Source organism: Hydra vulgaris, chromosome 09 (assembly GCF_038396675.1).
Source record: "Hydra vulgaris chromosome 09, alternate assembly HydraT2T_AEP".
Lineage (NCBI taxonomy): Eukaryota > Metazoa > Cnidaria > Hydrozoa > Anthoathecata > Hydridae > Hydra > Hydra vulgaris.
Window position 1 is genome coordinate 32592501 of NC_088928.1, and position 16219 is coordinate 32608719.

A 16219-nucleotide genomic window follows, 5' to 3' on the forward strand; every position below is an offset into this window, starting at 1 on the left:
CCAAATGACTTGCTTCTATATCTTAAATATTAGATAATAAAGTTTTAGCCGAGAAATGTAGTGTATGTTAAAGTGTATGGTTCTTAGATTAAAGAATTCTGTTTAATGCTTTCTTGTGTTTAAATTGATTTAAATTTAAAACGCATGAGTAAATGCCAATACCATGCTTTGACATCAGATAGTATAATTTTATATATTCAATTGTATCAAGTATTTCATTTTTTCAATTATTTTTAAAAATTAATTTTATGTGATCTAACAATTTCATGGTATGCCTCATCAACATCATAATGACATTACTTGAGAACCCCTGTTTTTTCTTCTGGACTATAGTTATGTAGTTCTCCTGAATTGCTACTTGCTATTTTTTTAAGACAAGAAGTAGTAATTCATTTTGATTCCAGGGTCCTAAAAATTTAGATTTTAAACTTTTCAAACAGAATTTAAGTATATTAAAATATTATTTTTTCCCTCCATTGAAATGGCATATGTGAATGTCTTCATCATTTACAAAGAAATAAACAACTTTTTTTTTTAATGTTAAATCACCTTCCCAAGGCCAAGAAGGCCATACAGTTGAGGAGGCTACATTAGTTGTGGTTACAACCTTCTCTCATATATAACTCGGAAACAGAAACCTTGACGAACAAAGCCGCTGTGCTGAGAAACAAGTTGAGCGCGGTACTATCAGGGATGTAGTGGGGATCAAACTCGAAATTTCTCACTTGTTAAGTGAGTGCTCTACCACTACCGCATACCCAACTATAAAAGTATGTTATTCTTATACAGAAGATCACTGGGGATTGAAAGAAATAGTATGCTGACCAGCTAGAAAACGAGATTGCTCTTCTTTTTTTTAAACTGAATATTAGAAATTGAATGGAAAGTTATTAAGTTATTAAAAATGAAAATCAAATATTAAGTTATTGAAAATGTCTTTTTTTAATTTTCCAGCTCTTCATTTGTCCACTGTTTAAGACAGTATTTCCATACTTTCTTTCTATAATGTACTTGATGTATAAGTACTATGATGTACTATGATGTACTATGATTACTATGATGTACTAGGTCTACTCAAGATGCAACTCTAAAGTTTTATAAATAAAATTAATAAAAGAATAAATGTGAAAAGCAACCATAAAACATTTTTTGTTTTAAGAATAAAGAAGTTTTTTGTTTATTTTTCTACTTAGGCAATTAAAACTTTTTGTTTTTAATTCAAAACCATGTTAAGTTCATGACATAAGTTTTATTTATAAACAATTTTTTACATGTTTATTTGCTTATTTATTGGTGTTGGGCTTAATTAATATTGGAATTTATAACTTATAGAATTTTTTGTGCCCATACCAGTCAATATATGGAAATATGTCTGGATATGACACTGGTTATATTAGTTGATCTATGTACATTTCACACACAAATTAAAGCTATGAATAAAAGCTCAAGAATTATAAAAGATAAAGCTTTTAATTTTTGTGGGATTTTTAAAAAAGAAAATTTAATGTGCTTCCTTGCTGGTAAAATAACCCTAAGAATAATTGTGTAGAAGATTTTTTATGTGAATTGGACATTTTTTTTTAAGCTTTTTGTAGATAAAAAATTTGATTGCTATGTTTTTTTGATTTTGAAAATTGTTTTTTTATAAGTTCCTCACCAGCAACTTTGTAAATTATTAGCAGCAACTAGAAAAAACAGTTAAAAGAGGCACCTAGAAAAAGTTGTGCAAAAGCAGCAAGAAGGATTTAATTTTGAATATTTGTATTTGAGAAGAATTTTTAAAAGTCTGTTTTTATAAATACTCAATTCCTTGTTTTGTATTTAAGTGTTTGAGAATGTGTTTGGAATGGCCATTTAGCCATTCCAAACACATTTACTAAAAAGTTTAAACTTTTTAGTATATAAGCAAAATCCTTTTTGTAAAAGGTAGCAAAAACATAAATATGGGTGTTATTAAGTGTTCATTCATTTAATGTAAAGTTGATACAGCGATAGACATATTCAAACATTAAATGACTTATAGAGATAGACAGGCACACAAAGATTTATGGATTTTTATTTTAAATTTATTTATCACAATAAACATTAATCGCAAATTTAGAAATTAATTTAGAAAGATTTTAAACTTACAAAAAAGTAAAAAATTCAAGTAAAAATGTTTAGGCATTATTTTGTTTAGGCAGCTGAATTTGAATGCTATGATACCTACACTTATGGTAAAGTTGTATCACCTACTGGTGGATCATACTATATTATTAAAAATTTAATGTACCGACCTGGTGTTGCAGATTTCTTCAAGGTATTTGATAAAATATAAATTTTTCCATGCACAGTGATATAATGTAAAAAAGACAATGAGAAACCCACTAAACATGCACTATATTTTAATATGCAATTATACATGGAATTTATTTGAAATAAATAAAATGTATTTGAAATGCATTGTATAGTTCCATAGATTGGAGTGTGCTTAAAATGAGTTGTGTAAAAATTGAAAGATTTTTCATCATAATGAAAAGTTTAAACAGAGTTGAAACAAGTTTCAACTTTTTTTAAACTTTTCAGATAAAAAGTTTATGTCTTTATTTTGTTACATTTAAATAATATATATATATATATATATTTAATAAAAAAATTTCCAAACTTTCTTGAAACTTTGTTGTTATAAAAATAAGTTGTTATAAAAAAAAGTTGTTCATGAGTATATATATATATATATATATATATATATATATATATATATATATATATATATATATATATATATATATATATATATATTCTCCCTAATGAACCTACTGATAATGAAACACTGTGTTGAAGTAATCAAAAATTAGATAAGTGTTTTTACTAATTTATTATTGCTCTGTTCTTTTAGAACATTGAGCACTCTGTTTGTAGAATACACTAACATAATTTATATATATATATATATATATATATATATATATATATATATATATATATACATATATATACATATATATATATATACATATATATACATATAATATATATATATATATATACATATATATATATATATATATAAATATATATTCATATATATATATATATATATATATATATATATATATATATATATATATATATATATATATATATATATGTATATATATATATATATAATATATACACACTTATACTTGACATTCAGTATAATTCATTCAAATATGTATATATATATGCATATATATATATTCTTACTTCTACATATACTATATGCATATATATATATATGCATATATATATGTGTATATATATATATATATATATATATATATATATATATATATATATATATATATATATATACACACATATATATATGCATATAGTATATGTAGAAGTAAGAATATATATATGCATATATATATACATATTTGTATATATATACATATATATACATATATATATATATATATATATATATATATATATATATATATATATATATATATATATATATGTATATATATGTATATATATACAAATATGTATATATATACTTGACATTCAGTGTGATTACTTTAAATGTTTCTGCTGTATATCCTTACAATAAAGACCTTGTTTCGATTTACAGAACAATTGCAAAACTATTAAAAAACAACAAAATTATCACATGACAAATTTGTCTATATTGTTACTTATGATTGTTTGAGATATTAAATTAAAGTCAAGAAATGCTTTTTTTAATTTAATTGATTCAATTTTTAGTAGTCTAAGTATAAAATAAAAGGTTAGAAGCTCACATATCCAAATCAAAAAGAATTGTGACTTAATGTTTTATTTTTATTTTAATGAAAATTTGTATATAAGCACTAAGAAGTACATGCAAGTATAATAGAAAAGCAAAAACACATTTAACATATCGCATATGTCATGTTTAGGGTATATAACCTTTAACTGTTATATTATCACTTTTAATTAAAAATAGTGAAAATGAAGTAAATAAGCAGATGTTAGAATATTCATATATATAAATTAATTTGGAGAAAGAACCTTGATTTTGATGAAATGGCGTCTATTGGGATCTAATTACACATTAAAAATATAATATAAATACCTTATTACATATCTTTAGATTGATTGTTTTATTTAATAAAAAAATTTCCAAACTTTCTTGAAACTTTGTTGTTATAAAAAAAAGTTGTTCATGAGTCAATAGGAGATCACAATAAGGTGGTTTACTAAATAAATACTACAATATTCAAAATTGTTTATTTTACAGACTACTAAAGTTAATAAATAAAAATAAATTTATTTAATTATAAATATTAAAAAAATGTACTGTCACATTAAAACACATTGATAAAAATATTCAATAAAAACTCCTCTATACAGGTAAAAGGACCTCACAATGCAGTGGGACTTCAGAATGTCAGGTTTTAAATTAAGCAACATAAAACTTGAAATTTTCTATTTAATACTGAATACTGTGAATAATCTGAACAAATGATATAATGTTAAGTCATAAAGAAAAAAAATTATCCTTAGAAAACATTCTAAACTAAAATGATGTTGAAGAAAGTCAGCTAGTAGTATTAAAAAATATTTTTTAAACAATTTTAAGCTTTTTGAGCCCTTCCGAAAATAAGTTTGAAAAATGTCATCAGAAACGTTGTTTCAAGACAGAGGTAGGAAAGAAGTCTTCATTGGAACTTATCTTTCTTCATCCATTCAACACTGAGTCCTTTACTTGAAATCCTAACTTTTTAACCTGAATTTATAATTATTTGTTTTGATTCCCTCTCTAGCCATTACTCTGCAAGTATATGCATGAAACCTTTCAATGATGATTATCATAAATAAAGTGCATATTTAGCACTTTGGTACTCAAAGTGCAATTTTTGATTGAATTTATCAAGGAGCTGGTAACTCCAGTTGTGTCAGGTGGAGTGATGAAAAGTTGAATATTTTTGCTTCTAAAAAATGTCAATACATCACATTCAAAACTTAAAGAATGACCATCAGATAGAACAATGACAGGTCATTTTATATTGTTTTTTTCTATATAACAGTCGTCAATTTTAGCTCCCATCGTCATTTGTGGAGATTAAGAGGTTTGGAATTCTTTCAACTGCTTCTTTCAGAGCCATGTAGGCATGTTAATCCCTTTTTCTTTGAAAATGATATAGCACATTCCTCCAAAGAAAACAAAAGGATGTATACTTACGCATTCCCTATTTTCACTTATCATCTCTTGACAACTTTCCCCACTCCCAGCATAAACTAAACCATTTGGAGTACTATCACTCCATAGTTTAAAAACTGTGGGGTTTCATCGTGGTTGTAAAGCCTAGTGATATCAATATCTCCTTGCCATACACCTGTTTCTAATTGATTTGCATTAATGAAAATATTAATTTTTGTAAGTTCTTAAGTTAACTCGTTAAGATGGTTACACTCCATTTCTTTTGTGTAGTTATGGACACGGTATTTAGATACAGCTCCCTGTCTTTTTTTTTTTTGTGATACACTTTTGATATTTTGCATCTCAACGCTTTCAAAAAGACTTTCTGAGCTTCTTTGTTTAGAGTGCTTGTTGAGCATTTGGTGATAGCTTAGTAATCTGGTGTTTACGGAGGTTTCTACATTACACTTATTCCCAAAACATTTAACATTTTCTTTGTCAACTCTTACTTGTTTTAACCTTGGAGGCATTTAAATAAATTAGTGAAATTACAATACCAAATAACTAAACACTACATGTTTAGTTTACTTGCAATGCAATTATCATAAAAAAAAGATTTTACTCCTTTTAACTTGAACAGTTTATAAAAAGTAGTTTTATTTCTCAATCATGCATATTACCTATTCTTGTTTTTTATATAACAGACTAGCGACTCTTCCTCATCTTTGGTAAAATCAAACAATATTCCATCTCTCTTCTGATTTCAATGACACCATCGAGTTGTTTGGTTATTGTTCTCGCAGCCATGTTTATTGCTGATTTGACACCATTCAACTGGTTCCTTTAACTGCTTATTTTTCATCTCAATGACATCTCTTAGAACATTGCATCTTGATTTGTTGCTTAACTCTAAGATTAAAAGACTTTTCCATTTCTTATTTTCTCACCACTTAAAAGGAATAAGAAATCATATCTAACTCAAAAGAAATATAAAAACACACTTTCATACTCACACTTTAGTTAAACACACTTTAATTTTTAAAGTAAACAAAGAAAACAGGTTAAAGTGTGTTTTGAAAGAGGTTTGATAGTAGAACAGATAGTAGATACAGAAGTATACTGTAGACAAATTATTCATTTGATAACTTCGAGAAAAAATCAATTAAAAAAAACTTTTCTTTTTTTTTTTTAATTAAGTTTCATTCACCTAGCATTCTGAGGTTCCTAAACCTACCATTTTGTAGTTCTTGAAAGCAAAGTAAATACTTTGCTTTCAAGAAAGCAAAAAAAAATTTATTAACAGATGTAGATTACCAATTCTGAAAAGTAATGAGGAAATAATTGTCACAATTTCAAAAATAAATCTGAGTAAATTCAACGAACAAAATAATTGGCAGTTGTGTTGCAAGAAAGTGTTTAAAAAAAACATTAAGGCTAAATTTTTTTGATTAAAACTAAATAATAAATGCCACTGCTTGAAATAATTATTTTAGGGTTGCTGATCAACAATGATTGGCAGAAATGATAAAATGAATAGTAGGCAATCAAATAATTTTCCGAACAATCAAAGTTTCATGCCTTTTTGAAATTTTATTGTTTTTATTGTGAACTAAAAATTGTTATGGTCTTAAAAATGTTCAATTTAGCAATCTTAAAGATTTTTAATTTTTAATGCTAATTTAATAGGTTTAGGATTCTTTTTTAAATGGTACAAATTATTTTTATTATTAAGTTTGATTTGCTAAAGTTGGCAATTGAATTTGAACGACCAAAATTATTTTTGGTAGTTCGAAGTATCAATTTTTATCCATTTTCTAAAAGTCGACAATTATTAATTGTTGATTCGCCATTATTTTGAGCGCTGAAATGCTTATCATTAAACTAAAATTGTCATTCTAGTCAAAGCTTGCCTTATCCATTTTTTCTTGATTCTCAGAGTTTTTATAATATATGGCACAATCTGTAGACTGCATAATTTATTTCATGCGTTTCATTTAATTTATAACAGTTTCAGTATATGACATCATTGTGGATTTTTTTTTAAATATCAAAGTATTTTTTGTCTGACATTCAGAAAATCATCAGTGGATGCAGTGGATGTTCTATTGCTCTAATTTTGCGGCGTGGCTTTCTAAGCAGTGTGTTCGAATCCTCATTTATCTTTATTGTTTGAATCCTTATTTAATTTTAAATGTTTTATTCAAAGTAATTTAATGTTTTTAACTAATATTGTTGTTTATTTATAGTTACATTACATTAAATTGTTGTTAATTGTAGTTTATTTGGGTAGTCGCAATTTTTTAAATTGCGACTACCCAAATAAACTACAAAAAGTAAAACAAAATTTAAAACTAATTAAAAAATAAAACAAAATTTTTAACTTCAAGTAGGTAAAGTAAATAATAGAAATTACTTAAAAACTTACAATTATTTAAAACGGGTTGCGCTACTGAAATCTTAAAACCAAATATATTGTTTTACTTTTAATTATATCACAAAAATATTTTTGGATTTAGTTCCAAAAAATTATACAAATAAATATAATTTGCTTATTGTGGAAAAGAAAAATACTTTGATATCTTAATAAAAAAAAATCCCTAATGATAACATATACTGAAACTTTTATGAATTAAACATGCATGAAATAAATTATGCAGTCTGCAGATTGTGGCGTGTATTATAAAAGACTCCGAAACCGAGAAAAAAGGCAAGCTTCAATTAAAATGATAATTTTAGTTTTAATGGTATGCATTTTTTATTTAGTTTTAATCAAAAAAATTTTGCCGAAACATTTTTTTTAAAACATTTTCTTTAATATAAACACAACTTGTCTCGGCACTTGGGAATTTCTTGATAAGTTACAAAAAAATTTTTTTTAATTTTATAAAAGTTTAATTATACTACATAAAAAATTTTAACAAGTTAGTTAAAAGTTAAATGTACAAAAATATCAGCTAAAATTACTTTGATGTTTTCAGAGCTATTGTCAAATTTGGACCTTCAGTTGACAAATATCAAAAAGCAAGGACATTAAAAAAAAAAGTTGTTAATCTATAAAAACAGATATGTTACCCACCTGAAAATCTCTTGATCCCAGGGATGACTAAGGATCTTATTAAATCCATCATCAAATCATTGAAAGTAATACTTTTAAAACATAAAGTATTTTTTTATTTACAAAGTTCAGTAACTGTTAATAAAACAAAAATTAAAACACTGAAAAAAATTTTTTTAATTGAGTTGTCAAAAAAAACAACTGACTGTCAATTGTATGTGTACATTTACCTTCAGTTTATTATTGTGTGTGCTGACTTAGCATGTCTTTGCTATTTTAACAGGAAGATTAAATTATGTGGTTTAGATTTAATGCATAAAAATCTGTATCTTCTATTGAAATAATATTACCTTAATATACCTCATCAACTTCATTTGCTATATCAACTGTATTATATAACTGTATTATATAAATGTATTGTATAACTGTATTATATAACTGAAAGTGGCATAATTGCATTTAATTAAAAGTCAATAAATGTAAAAGATCTTTTAAAAACAAGTCTAAATGTTTTTACTTAATATCATAATATGTAAAAAAAGTAACATTTTGTAAGTGATGACTCAAGATAACTACACCAAATTTTTCAACAAAAATCCTGTAGAAATAAAACATAAGAATATTTATTTTAAAACATGAAACGTCAAAAGAATAAAAAGTTACAAAAAAAAATTACATTATTTTAAAAAATATTTAATTTTTCTAAGTTTGAATATATGTTTTATTGCTATTACAGCAATAATAAAATCAGCAGTTATAAAAAAAAAATATATTAAAAATTTTCAAATAGTATAAATTTAAATTTAAAAAATTTTTTAATCAAGTTATTTTGAATAGTTTTAAATTCTATTTATATAGGAGCAAGGTATTTTTGATGCAGTAAGATATATATTACCTAAGTTACTTTATGGCCCGATTCATCATTGCATTGATTATTTCGAATATATTAAGGTGAGTTAACTGGTAGTGTGTTGTGTTTATTGGTTATGTGTTAGTTATGTTTATTTGTTTTGATTTATGTTAAGCTGTAACTTATGTTTATCTGTGTCAACCTGCGTTTATCCGTGTCAACCTGTGTTTACCTTATATAAAGTAGGTTTAAAATAATAGTATTTAATTTTATTTATTATTCAATTTTTTTAAATTATTTTATATTTTTTTGATAGCACGTGAAAAATCTGAAAAAAAAAATTTTAAACTAAATTTTGTACATTGCAATTATTATTATGACTTTCTTGTTAAATTTTGTTTGCATATCAATCCTTTGTTGTTTTTTCAATATAATTTTAAATGATATTACTAGACAAATAAAAAAATTATATTCTTGTAAAATGATTCAGTGTAAAAAGTTCACAAAATACATTTAATTAGAAAATTATTTGTTCCAACAGCAAAAATGAAAATAAAGATTTGTTCACTTTTTATATTTTATGGTGAGTGATTTAACAAAAATCTATGCATTATCAAAACATCAAGTTTAGTTTTATCATAGGGTATGTGATTAAAATAGGGTATAGTGATTAAAAGTAGTTGAGATTCTCACTTTCACTTGTTTGGCTACCAGCACGAGGTTGTCCATTTATTAGTGAAACTTAATAAACAAGTTTCTATTTTGTATCAGCCTTCTCCAGCTTTCCATCTCTCAAGCTGACAGGATTGGCAAACTTGTTGATGTCCAATTATTAAAAACCAGTGTCCACAAGTTGGTTGCATAGACCATAGAAATGTAAAACAAGAAGACCAAGCAAAACAAATTTTTTGACAAATTATAAGATCAAAAAAGAGATTCAGACATAAATGAAAAATAAAAAGCTAAAATACAGCACTATTTTAGTTGATAAGTTTAATGTATTCAGGTATTTAATGTATTCAGGTATTTAATGTATTCAGGTATTTAATGTATTCAGGTATTTAATGTATTCAGGTATTTAATGTATTCAGGTATTTAATGTATTCAGGTATTTAATGTATTCAGGTATTTAATTTATTCAGGTATTTAATGTATTCAGGTATTTAATGTATTCAGGTATTTAATGTATTCAGGTATTTAATGTATTCAGGTATTTAATGTATTCAGGTATTTAATGTATTCAGGTATTTAATGTATTCAGGTATTTAATGTATTCAGGTATTTAATGTAGGTAAAAAAAACTTTTAAACTTATTATACTTTATTATTTATCTATTGATCACTTGTGCTGATTAGACATAGTAAGTCAGTTGACAAACCTGGCCCTGGTAGAATTATAAGATTTAGCAGGGGTTAATAGCCAGGGCTAGAAAATATTTGTATTATTTTATATACTATAAATTTATGCATACATTTACTGTTTATTAAATACTGGCATGTAAACATATTTTTTTAATCTAATTAACTTTTGACAAGGTTGCAAGCAACCATTAATCTTTTGACAAGGTTGCAAGCAGCCATTAATCTTTTGACAAGGTTGCAAGCAGCCATTAATCTTTTGACAAGGTTGCAAGCAGCCATTAACTTTTGACAAGGTTGCAAGCAGCCATTAATCTTTTGACAAGGTTGCAAGCAGCCATTAATCTTTTGACAAGGTTGCAAGCAGCCATTAATCTTTTGACAAGGTTGCAAGCAGCCATTAATCTTTTGACAAGGTTGCAAGCAGCCATTAATCTTTTGACAAAGTTGCAAGCAGCCATTAATCTTTTGACAAGGTTGCAAGCAGCCATTAATCTTTTGACAAGGTTGCAAGCAGCCATTAATCTTTTGACAAGGTTGCAAGCAGCCATTAACTTTTGACAAGGTTGCAAGCAGCCATTAATCTTTTGACAAGGTTGCAAGCAGCCATTAACTTTTGACAAGGTTGCAAGCAGCCATTATTAAATTATGAGTTACTATAAAACAGAAAAACAGAAAGAGAAAGGTTAACTGAAAATTTAAAAAGTTGTAGGTTGTATGAGTCTGGAAAATATGAATATGGGTGAGAGTTTTGAGGTTTTGTTGATGTGCAAGAAAATAAACTAGATAAATAAAAAAATTTTATAGCATGGAGGGACAGATACAATAAAAGGATGAATTTTGCTGAATGACAATGAATTTTGCTGAATGATAGTTTTGGTAAAATTTACAGTTGGCATAATTAACATACTTTGCTAGTATAAAAGCTTAAGGTTTGCCTATACAAAATTTTATAAATAAGATTGCAGTGGTTTTATACTCAGAACCTCTTAACACTTTGAGGACTGTAAGAGTTATGTTAACTATTTGAGTGAAAGTTTTTTTAATTTATTATGTGTTTGTAGTGGTTTTATACTCGGAACCTCTTAGTACTTATGTGTTTGAAAAATAAATAAAAAATTCTTATTTTTTACATTTTTCAAAAAACTTGAAAAGATTTTTAATGCATGAGTAAACAGTATACATATTAAAGTAGATAGAACAATTATGTCCTTCAGTCTTTAAAGAATTAAAAGCAAAGAAAGATTTATAAATTTTTAATGAATTTTTATTTTTTGATATGCAGATTTAAGTATTATTATCTTTTTTATACCATAAGATTATCTTGTTTTCAAAATAATAAAATCTTTAGGGTGTAAAGATTAATAAATCAGAATAATAAAATCTTTAGGGTGTAAAGATTTTATGATGCAATTTTGAACAATTTTTTATGATAGTCTTAAACTCACTTATTTTTATCTTTTTTAAAGATTCTCATGTGTACATCCCCTGATGGAAATGACAGAGAGAAACTTGACGAGGTAATATTACTTATATAATGGTATTTTTGCTTTCGTTAGAATCTATTTTTGAGAAGTTCATCTTTTTCTACAATTAACTTTTTAAGTTATTTATTCAAAAAATGGATTTTGAAAAATAACATTTTATTGAAAAATCTTATAGTTGATTTTTTAGAATTTAAAAAATGGTTGTCTTGTGTCTACATTTTATTTAGCTATTATTTTTTTAATTGGATTGAATCTTCAAAAAGTGCATTAAATTTTTTTATTCTGTTTCAGTCTCTTAGTGCTCTGCGAGGACTGCAGGTTAGAATTGAAAAGTTGTGCTCAGCATCTCACCTCAAAAGAACTCCAGAGTATATTGATATTTATGATATTTATTTTTTGTTTTCTTTCAATATATTTTTATTTTTTATTCTATAATTTTTTTAATAATAAGTTAATATAAGATTAAGAAATTTAAAAAAAATAATTTTTAAATACAACAAAAAAGTTAAAAATATAAATAATTTCGAATTGTCTAACATATTTTGTTATTTTTAACTAATAATGTTTTCTGTTTAAATTATTTAATAGTTTTACTAGAGATACCATTTACTTTTTCATGTTTATAAATTTTATTATTAGCAACATTTTCATCAACTTATAAATTCAACATTCTATTAATTGCAACATTCTCATGTTTTTAGATAATTTATGCTTTTAAATAATTTCTACCAATATTTTTAAAATGGGTTTGTTTTTTCCTTTGCATAAATTTTTTGCATAAGCCGGAAGAACATGCAATTTAATGTATTTAATGTGTATTAAAGCATATATATATATATATATATATATATATATATATATATATATATATATATATATATATATATATATATATATATATATATATATATATATATATATACATACATACACACACGCACGCATATGAAGAGCTTATTTTTAAAATGCAATATGAGCAATGGATCCATTCGGAACTTCATCAAATTATATAATATTATAATTTACCTTTAAAAACAAACAAAAATAGAAAATAAAAATATTAATTTAATTTATCTAAAAGGTAAGTATAATTAAACATTAGTTAATTCAAAGCTAAGTTATTTAGTTTAAATGAATTAAAAACAAATATCTGAGAATTAACAGATGATAAATGGTTTAGCAATAGAAAATGTTCACCACAACTTTGCGTATTCCTTAGGAAAGGTGAAATTGCCCCTCCATGTTCTGATGAAACATTTGAACATTTTATTTAATGCAAAAGTTAAGGCATTTGACTTAGGTAGTAAAGATATTGTAATTAAAACTTCAGATGGCTGGAGGTGGATGCTGAAATTGGATATTATAATTAAGTTTCTGCATCAGATCTGCCAGCATTATTTAATTAATTTTATTTTTGATTTAATATACACTAAAAAAGATTGTAACAATATTGTAAGCCGTAAATAAAATGAATTGGATATTGATGCAGAAACGGAAACTGATGGAGATACTGAAGCTTATTAATTATTCAGAGGAAAAAATTTAGTATAAAGAAAATATCAAAGAAAGTCTATAGAAACTTCGAATACTAATTAAGTTCTTGAAATATTAAATGTTTCGATTCTAAAAAGTTTATAATTTTATAGTGGAATGTTTACTGAAGTTTGTTTCAGTTATTAACTTATTTCAAATTTTGTTATCAGTTTAAAACTATATAATTTTCACAAAAACCAGATAAATTAAAACTAGATATACTAAAACCACATAACCTACAATCAAAATATACTAAAATACAGATATACTAAAACCACATAACCTACACTATATACAGATATACTAAAACCACATAACCTATAATCAAAAAGACAACACGTAACCTACAATCAAAAAGACAACACATAACCTACAATCAAAACTAGTAAAAGTAGTATTCCTAAAATTTTTAATCCATTATTTAAAATAAATCAGAACAAATACTTAACTTCAAGGGGGGGGGGGGGGCGAATTAATCTGGGTGCCAAGCTTGAAGGGGCGTTGGACAACCCATTGGTTTTTTTTTTTTTTTTTTCAACAATAAATAGAAAGCATTTTTTGTACTTGAGATTGAAACTTTACCATAAAAGTTTTTAAAGAAACAAACCCGAAATTTATTGATCTTTGCATAAGGACTGCTGCTTGACAACTGCACTAGATTATCAATTTGATAGTTTAATTTTTTATTTTATAACAAAACATTATCGAAACTCCGATTTTTTCTTGACACTGACGGAGTTTTTCCTCAACTTCTTTTGACTCCATTTTTTCTTGATTATGGATCCTTTGGGTATGAGCAAATTAATTTTTATGTGCAAAATTATAACTTTAAAATTAAAACTAAATTATAACTTTACATAACTTAAAAATAACACATAACTAATATTAACGAATATTAAAAAAAACAAAAAAAAACTTAAAAAGTTACTAATTATAAATAAACTAAAAAATATTTACAAAGTATACTTTCATGCTCTAATATTTTTTTTAATTAAATGATATTTAAAGCAGCACATCAATTCAAAATTACTCATTCCGCATTTTGAAAATCATCATATATATATATACATATATATGAACTCACAGGAATTAAGCTTCCATCTTTGCGTATTACTCATACTGCTATTACTAACTTCTAACTGTTTCAGCTGTTGTTGCTAAAATAGCTAGAAGTTTGGATCAAAATATTAACAATCTTGCCATAAATCAAGATTTAATATGTCGACAAAGGCAGGAGCATTGAGCCCAGAGATCAGCAAGTTTAAAAGCAGAGTTGCATGTTCAAATTCCTTTGGTTGTACATTGGGACAGCAAACTCATTCCTCATTTGACTGGCAAAGAAAAGGTGGATTGTCTGCCAGGATTGGTTTCTGGCAAAGGTGTTTCTTAACTTTTAACTGTTGCCAAGCTGTTATCTGGAACTGGGGAGGCTCAAGCTTCTGCCATCTTTGGGCAATTAAAGATTGGAATATAACCAATAGCATCTGAGCAATGTGTTTTGATACAACAAGTTCCAACACAGGCAGAATTGCTGATGCATGTGTTTTTCTGGAGCAAAAGCTTGGCAAGGAGCTTCTGTACTTTGCATGCAAACATCATACTATGGAACTCATCATTGGTGCCGTATTCCAAGTATGCATGGCGTCAACATCTGCTCCAGAGGTTCTTCTCTTTAAGAGATTTTAAGAGAAATGAGGATTAATGGACACCAACAGATATGAAACTGGAATGGCAATTGATGTAGATGATCTAGTAGAAGATATTCAAGAGAGCACAATCGAATTTTGTAACAAGAATCTTCAACAAAGTCAACCTAGAGATGACAGGGAGTTTTTGGAACTTGTCATTATCTTTCTTGGTGCCATACCTGAAATAGGAATTCAGTTTATGAGCCCCGGAGCCATGCATCATGCATGTTGGATGTCTAAGGTAATTTACACTTTGAAAATCTGGATGTTCAGACATCAATTCAAATTAACACTGACAGAACAACTGGGGTTATGTGATGTTTGTGTATTTACGGTTTGTGTCTACCTGAAAGTATGGATCACAGCCCCACTAGCTGCAAATGCTCCATAGAGCGATTTGATGTTGCTGAAATCTTTGCTGAAGTACTCGACCGTCCATCCAGCAATTGCAAAAGCTACATCAATCAAGCTATCCAATCATTTATGGTATTTGTTGCCTGAACTTGTGGGTTTTGCATTCTTTAATGATCAGGTCAGTTCAACCACAAAACGACTTATGGCAAGTGCCATGCAGAACAAAGATTTAGAACAAGATCACACCAAAAGCTTTGTGTTCCAATGGATGTATTGAAAAACAAGAATTTAAAAGATTTTGTAACTGCCAAATCTATGAAATTCTTTTCAATGATGGAATTACCAGATGAATTTCTAAATGTTGATCCTGAATTATGGAATGAACCTGACAATTTCAAACAAGCAACAGAGATGGTAAAGTTGTTGAAAGTGGTAAATGATCATGCAGAATGAGGAGTTGCACTAATCCAGAAGTATAGTGGACTTATCACTCGCAAGGAATCCCAGCTCCAGTTTCTGCTACAAGTTGTGGAAGAACATTGTTGAGCCAAAAGCAAACTTTGGCAAAGAAGCCAGCAAAAGAGTAGAACATTTAAACTCAAGAGTTATTGTTAATTAATTTTAAAGTTCATATTTTTAATCAAAAATTTTATATTGCATAACATGACTATAATTGTGTATTTTACTCAATACTTGTATGACGTGAAGTTGTATTATCTCAAAAATATAGTTTGTGAAA

General features: G+C 26.2%; 1 protein-coding gene across 1 annotated transcript in view; it reads left to right on the plus strand.

Annotated features, from left to right (window-relative positions):
• Positions 1–16219, plus strand: part of LOC100196975 (son of sevenless homolog 2) — an 86580-nt gene that overhangs the window by 33834 nt on the left and 36527 nt on the right. Inside the window, exons 10-13 of the mRNA XM_065805406.1 lie at positions 2180–2299; positions 9069–9161; positions 11888–11938; positions 12197–12273. Coding sequence (XP_065661478.1) covers positions 2180–2299; positions 9069–9161; positions 11888–11938; positions 12197–12273 — 341 coding nt within the window. The remainder of the gene's footprint in view (positions 1–2179; positions 2300–9068; positions 9162–11887; positions 11939–12196; positions 12274–16219) is intronic.